A 10,046-nucleotide genomic window follows, 5' to 3' on the forward strand; every position below is an offset into this window, starting at 1 on the left:
ACGGTATTATTGAAATACACATACAGATCTACCAAAGGACCAACATGATTGTGATTGCTTGAATAATGCTGACTGTGGAATATCCAACAAACAAACTATCACCACACATCGTACTTTGCATCAACTGACACCCGATGAATGCATGTCCTTGAGAAACCTTGAACAGATTGATTTGTGAGGAACATTGTGGTGAACACTGAACGAATCTTTACACTTGCGTTTTCTATACAGTTGTATATTTCCTCGGGAACTGAGATATAGTGTTAGAGGCAGGGAAAATTTGTCAGTTCAGTCCAAGTCACTTCCAATAATCATGTGGAAGAAACGCTCCCCTTGGCTACTTTTCTTGCTCGGTGTGGAATTGTTTTGCTGCTACGGTGAATAAATAGGGATTTGTCACAAAGTGTTTTCGTATCATAAATTTATATTAGGAATAACGATCGTATTATGCAAGTCTTTTGTCACTCGTAATACATAGATTTTATTCCTAATATATGGGTAACGCTATTATTCAGGGCATTATCATTTGCAGAAGCCTGAGGTCTTCCATTAATTGCCCGACGAAGGAGGGCAGTTGAAAAGACCGAGGGCTTCTGCAAATGATAATGCCCTGAAAAATAGCGTTACCGTTATTATAGCTAAAATGGATGAAATTTGTTATCAAATAAAAAGAAACAACAATATCGATTTTGAAACATTTACTGCAATCAACACGAATGTCACTGACCCCCTTTTACAAATATGGAAACGTCATAGAACAAACCAGATGACGTCACTATTGAACGTTACGTCACCTATCCTATGACGTCACCTAACAACGGGCGTGATAATGGCCCGTCGTCAAGTAATATGAGGGCATTATCAAGTTACAGTGGCCCGCTCATTTCTGATAACATGCGGGCGTTTTTATGATAATTCTATCCATTTTAGCTATAATATATGATATTTACACGAGTGAAAATACACGAGTGCAATAATGTCTGTATCGTATAACGTCTTTCCAAAAAGGTGACGCTAAAGACGTAAATCGCTCATAACATTGGTATTACACGGGAGCGAGTTTAGTATCTTATTTATTACTTGCCATTTATTACCTTTTTAGAATTTCACTGTCGTTTGTGAATAGGCAGATATCTGCACGAGCCACAGCATAATCCAACTGAATTTAACACAATAACACTTCAAACACGTTAAAACTTGACAAAGTATTACTTTAAAACCATACAACGGCCCACCTCTAAAATTAAGGCGTTCCACAAAGATATCGTAGCCCTAAGGTCATCGTAACTCACATATTTTAACACAGACTTACGACAGTCGTTGCGCGACAGTACGATCGCCTTGTGGAACTGGGCCCTGCACCACGAAGTTTAAAATCACGTCTCAATATCCTATGACGTAATTTGTGAAATTTTGATGCAAGATCCAACGGCGAAAAAATGCTATATAACGTCAGCCAAGTAGCAGGGTCGCTGTGGTCATCCAGTGTCCATAAGCTCCTCTCAGTGATCTGTCATCCAATGTCGTTGAATAAACCAAGGGAGGTTGAGAGCTTTCAATATTTGTTCGTGGAACTTGTTCCCGCAGTACATAAGCGCTCGCTTTGCTATTACACAATGTGTAATACAGCTGTATGTTTATTAAACGGGTGATCACTCACGGGCAAGTAATAAACAGTTGTACTTTATAATGGGTGTAAGCTTGGTGTGTTTGGAAATTGTTGTAATCCCTAGAAATAGGTCACTTTAGTGCCGTTATGATCATAAAAGCATATATCCACAGAAACACAATCAGGTACACTTACTGTTACACGGCAATGCAGATCACGTTGTTACAGAAAATGAAGCTATATTTAAGGCAGTACAACATTATATATGTAAAACTAAAAGATTTGTGTAAAGAACTGTTCATTCAACAATCTCTCACTCTCTCTCTCTCTCTCTCTCTCTCTCTCTCTCTCTCTCTCTCTCTCTCTCTCTCTCTCATCTATAGTGTTTTATGTTTTATGCATATATATTGAATTTGAAATTGTGAATATTTTGTAAATACCGACGAGAGGGCATTCTAAGTTGGAAGAACTTGTCCCCAAATCCCGTTCACTCCTGGTGAATAAATATGTTTAAATAAAAAAAATCAACACAATCAGGGCGAATTTGGGATTCGAACCCTCGATCGTATGATTTTTCCACGTGTAAATAACGTACGTCTGAACAGGGAATTGCCACCCGTGCCTCCTACATGTAGGTATCCAACTGTGGGATGCTGTACTTGCAGATGTATCCGGACTATGCAGCAACATAACGGCATGCAGCGATGTGAGAGACAACCTCACAAGAGACTACAACCAAAAACTTAAGCCAGTCGGTCAAACCACGATACACATGAGTCTGGATATGAGGGTTCTGAAGGAGGTGGTACGTTGCAAGTTAATATCTCACTTAAAATGCGAATGGCTGTTGCTTTGATCATTGGCAGTATGTCTGAATTTTGTATGCTAGGTGTATTTTATATCATCTGTATGATCTTAGTTTTATTCAATATTGGAATAATTAGTAACCATAGTTGTTCCAAGTAATCCAACAAGTACTTCCTTATATTAACGTTCGTACATCCCCAACTATCCACAAGACTGCATGAGAAGAGGGACGTCTTCAGCTTTCTAACAGTAAACTTTCCTTTTATGTCGAGCAATGCTGGTATATCAGCAGCTTCAGCCTTCCGTGAGCGTGTTATTTCTACGAACATTTTAAAGAGCGTTATACGACTCTTGCTCAAACGATGATGTGTGTTACAACAATCAAGGACTCAGTAAAGTCTCATGGTAGTCATGTGGACGATATTTCCAAATTTGATGCATCACTAACCAATATGATATCCGATGCAATTACCTATTTTGACTTGTACCATATGTTCCCGCGTTTGTTCACCTAAAAGCATGACTTGCCTTTGCATGTGTTTGTGACAAATGAAATGGGTGGGGCAGGATATGCTCACCTTTTCGTGAACATCCGGTATCATGACAATTGGACAATAATTCATAAACACATACTTATGATATTGTCGGAATCATGTTTGTTATGGTTTTGTGGCATTTATTTACATGTACGCTTCGGTACTTCAAATTTATGCCCCAGAATGTTCTGTGTGCTTTTTGTCATGCTGTATTTGTAACTCTGTGAGGCTAACGTTGACCGTTGAAGACCGAGTTACTGAAATGATTTCAAAAGAAACCGAAATGCTGGCCACTAAAATCAAGTTGTAAAACCAAATTTAATTTCAAAGGATTCCTATGTAGTAAGTTCGCAGTGGAACACAACATTTGTGTTAATTGTGTTTTCCGTCTTTCGGTATTTGACCTTGTGTTAACTTAGCACATGGACCATTATCGAGATAAATATGGAAAGTCGAATCTCAAACCCTGTCCACATGGCCTCTAACAAAACGGGGCTTGAATTAATTTATCCATCTTTTACTTCACCTACCACAAAATTTAGTTACTAGATCAGCTATTGTTGAATAAATATGCGATGTATGGATCAATGAGTTATGATATTCATATCCTCAGGACATTGCAGTTCAGACCGTTTCAGTGGTTTTCCTTCTTCACATGGTGAGTATTAGGAGGCTATTTATACTGAATGTCAGAAAGAAAATAACCTTTCAGTTAATAGTTAGTTTTCTTTTGAAACATTTCATTGGAAGATATATAAATGCATTCGGAATACTGTAATGCCACAAGTCCGTGATACCTAATGTAAAGAATACAAAAGCGGTTGACGAGTTTACCATGTTGAATGTCATAATGACATGGTATGTTATACAAACAATGAAAGTGAGTTTTCTTGTTGTTGTTACATGACATTAATGAAGCAAATTATCTTTATTTGGATGTACATGATATTGTGTTTTCATATGTTTTCCTATTTCATAGTATTTACTGCAAATCATCAAAATGTACAGGTGTGTTTATGTGTCTGTCAACTTCAGTAATTTATGTGCTACATCTGAATTGCGCCAAAGATATTCAACAACTCCTTAGATTATCATGCGAAAAACAGTATTCTGCATATAAGTGTGATTTAAAACATTTATACTATTGATTTCACAAAACATATTATTATCAATTGTACGATTCCGACTAAAGAAAGTTTAATTGGCAAGGTCATCGCCAGATATTTGCATACTTCCAACAATACTTTCTTTCACAGAATGGACACATTGCTAGTATGGTGTTTGCACGTAAATTCACTTGCAAATGAAACGCAAAAATATTTATAGGAAGTGGAAGTTTGTAATAATATTATTTGCCCCTGGAAGTACCTCTTTCCTTCTTCTAAAGCTTTATTATTTCCTCTTTTAAAAATAATTTTGGTCCTGTCTGTATTGACGTATTTACCAACCTTACTCGTGAAAGTATCAGAAAATGTGCAATGTAATTAATGCCATGAGAATGAAATAATAGCAACATTTTCTTCCACATTATGAATGCTTTAGAAAAATCCTCAAAGACATAGTTTGTAACTTTCAACATTACATTTTGTTTTGTATATAATTATCAATACCATGCTGTAACATAAATACAGTACATGTGGTAGATTACCCTTGTCGGCATCCGCTTGCTCCACAACAATCGTGTCAAGTGAATCCGAGCAAACGCTCTATATCAGAAACATTGTTTTAATGAATATACTTGTAAGTGTGATGCGGGAGTAATTATGTCATTGCTAAAAAGTATGCCCTTCAGAAATAATTATGGAACTAGTTAAATATTGAGCATCGACCTACGACATGTCGGGTACACTTTCCAACTTGCACTAGTTATGGGGTTAAAGTGTAGTATATAAAACATACCATTTACATAATCGATACCACTACATCCAGCTAGAGCATGCATAATAGATGCAAAAGACAATTTCATGTTTTGAATCTACGTATGTTAAGAGGTTTGACCAAGCCAGAGGAGCTGGAGAATACATAATGATTGACAATTTCTATTTTAGACATGGAAAGACGAACGGTTAATGTGGAGTGACCGAGAGCCTGACTACCTCATCTTCGGCAACGACGAGATATGGACACCAAATATCTACATTCCTGAGTATTTACATCTATACTGAACAGCAAAAGAAACATCACTTAATGAAAATAATTCATGAAAGTGTCTTATTGAAAAATCAATGCATTTTTTAGGAATCTCGTTTTTGACATTGGTCTGTATACACATTTAAGTTTAACTGTGTATCAGTGTCACGACTTATGGGTATATTGGGTCGCCAAAACGCAGCTTAGCAAATGTCTAGAGAAACCAGGCTTTGGGACGACGGCATGCTAGGCCTGACTGCTAGAATGGTAACTAATGCTAATGTACACGTGAGAATCATCTACAGATTACAGCAACGATACCAGGTCACCAACAGCATGCAAGTCTTGCTCAAGTCTGGTTGCCGATTCTTCGTAAGTCTTAGCATGGTGCTAGGATCGATATAAGCATGTTCCAAGTATTGGGGTACCGTTTATCAGACAATGCACAAGGAAACATAAGTGAAGTTTGATTTACATGGAAAGCATTCGGGACTTTGTACCATGGTCGTTTGTTGAGCTGCGTTTTGGCATTTGTGTCACTTTTGTACCATTAAGTTAACGTTTGGTTACAGACTAATGTCAAAAAGGAGATACTCCCAAGAAATGGATATTTTAATGGGAAACTTTCATGAATTAATTTCATGAAGTGACGTCTCTTTCAGCGGTTGGGTACACATACATATGACATACTTGTGTGTAGTGAAAAATATATGGCTAACAAAATCCAAGACTAATGCTATAATACAGTTTGAGTATTATCTATTTTATTTCACCATGACTACACGAAAGGAACTGTTCGTATCAGAACTTTTCGTAGGTGAAAGTTAGTTCTCTCCTGGAAATGGGTTCAATGGGTTCCTAGTCGTTGAAGGCGATGCAATTCACTGCACACAGTTACGCCCACAGTACCAAATGTGTTATCTTGCATTGTCAGCATCATACCCGTACTCATGGATTGAACCAAAGTAGTAAATGTCTGTAACCTGCACCAGGCTTTCGTCCACATAAAACGGACAGCTGTCATTGTTTATACCATTCAACCTCGTTTTGCAGTGTCAACGAAAAAGGACTGGCTGGTATATTCGGCGACGGACCAATCCCTTTAAGGATGCTCCCTGATGGCACAGTTGAATGGTCACCCCGGCTGATTACAACAACAACATGCATAGTTAACATCTTATATTATCCATATGACTCACAAACGTGTCAACTGACCATCACAGAATCCTCCTACAGGGTCACTGATGTACTCCTCAAATCGAACACAACCATCACCAGCAACTATGTTAACAACGGACAGTGGGAATTTTCTAGTTCGGTTAAAACATCGTATAACATCACTGATGCTCGAGGATTGGAATATAGTGCAATCAAATATACTTTCAAATTTAAACGGTATTCAAAATGGTACATCCCTCTGATACTGATACCCCTGGCCATTCTGTCCTTGCTGATGCCTGGTGTGTTTTTTGTACCTGCTTCATCTGGAGAGAAGACGGGATATACCCTGACAGTGATGCTGTCCTTTACAATGCTCAGCGCCTATGTCACAGAAACGCTGCCATCGGTTTCAAGTGAGCCTTCTCTTCTAGGTAGGTATATACTTGATTGCATAGATTTATATTAGCCTTGTAATCAGCATTCCCGCCTCCGTGGTCTGAGGTAGAGCGTTCGCCCGGAGAGCGGAAGTCCCGGGGTTCGATCCCCGACCAAATCATACCAAAGGACTTTAAAAGATGGTACTTGTTGTTACCCTGTCTGGCGCTCGGCATTAAGGGGCTAAGACAAGGACTGGTCGGCGGCTCAGAGTCAGTAAACTGTGTCTGAGTGGGGTATTCATGTTAAACTGCGACATGGTGTCTCAGTAGACAAGCACCATAACATGGCATCAATCCGTACTAGTACAAGCAGCCCCCCACACACGTGTGCATGCACGTCGCTACAATTACCCCCGCCCTGATGTTTATTTTTTCATTTTGGGGGTACCTTAAGAAATGACTTTTTCTACTCAAATTACGTTTTTGAACTAGATTCCAACTTTTGTCTGGTTAGATCACTTGTATTGTGTTCAAATGGCATCGGAATCTAGCCGTGGCCGTCTCTTCATACTTCTAGGCGTGAACAAAAGAGATCATATATAATATATAATAAAATCATGTTCATATATTGACAAGTCCTTTCCTATCCAGTAAGTGTCATGCGTGACAAGACAGTTGTATAACTCATTTAAGAGCGTTTTGATATTCCGCAGGATGGAGGTGAATGCCTCACCTGAATGTTTCGCTCACCTGCCTAAAGGTCTTGACCTGTTTCTCCGGCGTTCGTCGTCGTCCTCGTAGTCGTCGTCTGTAAATATCTTGTCCTCAGAAACCACCGGACTAAGAGGTTCGAATCTCCACGGCAGCCATATTGAAAATCATATTTTGCCTCGAGCGTCTGCCCACTGAGCTTAAAGGTCTTTGGTTCGATGTCCTGAATGCGCCATACCAAAAGACGTTAAAAGATAGTACTTATTGTCACTCTCCCTGGCGCTCGGCATTAAATGGATAAAACAAGGCCCCGTCGGCTCGGAGTCAGTGAGCTTGGCAAGATGAAACTTGGCAAAACTGATCATCAAGGTTGAAATTAGAGTGTCAAATGTTCCTAAAGTGAAACACAACACTAGTCTCTGAGAAAATGGCATCACAAGTCAGTACCTCATGTGTCCGCCATGTGCATTGATGACTGCCGTGCAACGTCGATACATGGAATGGATGAGGCGGTTGATGAAGGCCATATAGGCACTTGAGCCCGACACTCTGAGGAACGCCTGATACAGTTCAGCTGCAGTTGTCGGCCTTGGTCGGACGTCATTCAGCCGTCTTTGAATCTCTGCTGGAGAAAGTCTCTTGTTGCTTTCGCAGTGTGGGCACGGGCGTTATCATGCTGAAACTCGTGGTTGCGGCGACGTGCCAAAATGTGGTATGGCTTGTGGTCTCAAGATTTGATCAATGTACCGAGCTGCTGTGACACCATTGCCTCTCCCTGGACCAATTTAGACCACAGGGCCGACCCTCTGTGCAAGTCCAATTCCACCCCACACCCTGATACTCGGACCACCCCACTAGTCTCTCTTAACAACATAATTAAGCTTCCGAATAACGATCACCACGGCGTTGCCAGACTTTCTCTCTGTCATCTGCTGTTGAGATCCTTCCTGAGAAGAGGACTCTTCTCCACTGCTGGTGGCGCCAATGCTGGTGCTGTGTTGCACACTGAAGACGGTCCCGGCGATGACGTGGTGTCAGAATGGGTCCTCGGTGTGGCCTGTGACAGTGGAGGTGTCGCTGGTGTGTCCCAATTGTCTGTCGAGCAGTTTCCGCAGCAGTAACAAAGCGATCTTGAAGATGCTGTCGCACTATCTGACGATCCTGACGACCCCTTGGTCTTCCACTACGTGGTCGCTCATCTGTAGTGTTTGTGGTCTGGTACCGTTGTTGGAACTTGTATATGGTTCTTACGTGGACTTGAAATGCATTGGCTGGCGGTTTGTCCAGCTTGCAATCGTCCAAGGGCTTGGTGTCGCTGATTTCTTGTCAATCTTGGCATGTGGTAGCAATTCAATAACGAATGAATGTTATCCGATTTAGAGGGATTTTTATAGGTCAAGAATTGGGGGAACGCATGTGCATTTCAATTTGCACGGAACTCACGTGCATCGGGTTACCATGGCTGTTACCGTGATGCGTTTGGGCGATCGGTTTTGTCATCTGCTTTGTTTTGATATCATCAAATTTCATTTTTCCGGACAAGATAATGTTAAATGTAAGAAACTCTAACAAAGATTACCCAGATATTTCAATGACAACTTTCATGCAATGTTACTTGGGGTGACGTTTCTTTTGCGGTTCAGTATACATTTAGTACATTAGTAGCAAGTTCTGGGGCTCAACACATATTGTCCGATTTCTTTACAAATGATACGTGTATTTCACTGATCATGCTATGTCGCATCCCTTGCTTGATTCAGGAGTGTATATTGCTGCTGTGATGACCTGCGGATGTGCCATCATGATACCAACAGTTATCTCTGTATTTCTCTCTCACAAACCAGGTAGGTAGGATCTTCTAGACACCATAGGCTCAGCCTTTCTCCATAACAAAAGCAATCACAGCGCTGAGATGATCCAACGTGTCTCTCTTTTTCTACATTTTCTCCAAAAAAAACCGACTACGGGTCATGTAAAAAATAAGATACGAACCATGAGGACTATCAAATTATCTGTCCCTCGTGAATTAATGTTGAAAGGTACAAAATGAATTCACTGGGGATACATAATCATAATTCATCTTGGTAGCACGGGTGGCCAAATCGTCTGAGGCGCCGCACTTTGCTGTGCAGAGTTGCGTCCCTTGGACACGCCTGAAATTGTTGGTTCGAATACCGAAGGTTTCACCAAAGTAGTAAATGGCGGAGATCGGCATTACTTTGGGCCTCCTCCCATTTTAACCTGGTCAACACGCCGTGATATGACTTATACTGTTTAAAGCGGCGTTAAATCCAATTCACTCACTCACTTAATTCATCTCTGCTCGTAGGTTAATCCCTATGTATGTACAACAAATAACGTGAATATAGGAACAATGATCTTTAAAGTATACTGAATACTTTCAAGTTTATAATTGTCATTGACATAAATAAGTCTTCTGTAAAGTATCTGTTTGTTTCTAGAAAACCATTTCTCCATTCAGAATTGTTTGAAGCTAAGTTTCTATATATAATATTGTTCATCAATGGCAGGCGAAGAAAACAACGGAGCGTTTGCTCAGACTATCGACTATAGCGGCGCTTTGCTGTCCTATCCTCCTCTGATTGTTATGATGATCTGCTTCTTTGCACTGTTGTCTACCTCCGATGAAAACATCAACGCAGAGTCAGCGATTGGAATGGTATTAGGTATTCCTGTTGGTCTTTTCATCTTACT

At 40.2% G+C, this 10,046-nt stretch overlaps 1 protein-coding gene across 1 annotated transcript; it reads left to right on the forward strand.

The window, feature by feature from the left end:
* The first annotated feature begins 313 nt into the window (after positions 1 to 313).
* On the forward strand, positions 314 to 8,915 carry LOC139459359 (gamma-aminobutyric acid receptor subunit beta-1-like). Its single transcript, XM_071240822.1, has 5 exons — positions 314 to 377; positions 2,275 to 2,414; positions 5,001 to 5,098; positions 6,136 to 6,489; position 8,915. Coding segments are annotated over exons 1-5 (657 nt in total).
* Positions 8,916 to 10,046: the final 1,131 nt, after the last annotated feature.

The sequence above is a fragment of the Haliotis cracherodii genome, unplaced genomic scaffold (assembly GCF_022045235.1).
Source record: "Haliotis cracherodii isolate W230 unplaced genomic scaffold, xgHalCrac1.p SCAF_13, whole genome shotgun sequence".
Lineage (NCBI taxonomy): Eukaryota > Metazoa > Mollusca > Gastropoda > Lepetellida > Haliotidae > Haliotis > Haliotis cracherodii.

Coding starts and splice junctions, on each gene's coding strand:
- LOC139459359 (XM_071240822.1), top strand. CDS start 314: ATGTGGAAGAAACGCTCCCCTTGGCTACTTTTCTTGCTCGGTGTGGAA. Junction 2,415..5,000: donor TGAGGGTTCTGAAGGAGGTG/GTACGTTGCAAG, acceptor TTTCTATTTTAG/ACATGGAAAGACGAACGGTT. Junction 5,099..6,135: donor CCAAATATCTACATTCCTGA/GTATTTACATCT, acceptor CTCGTTTTGCAG/TGTCAACGAAAAAGGACTGG.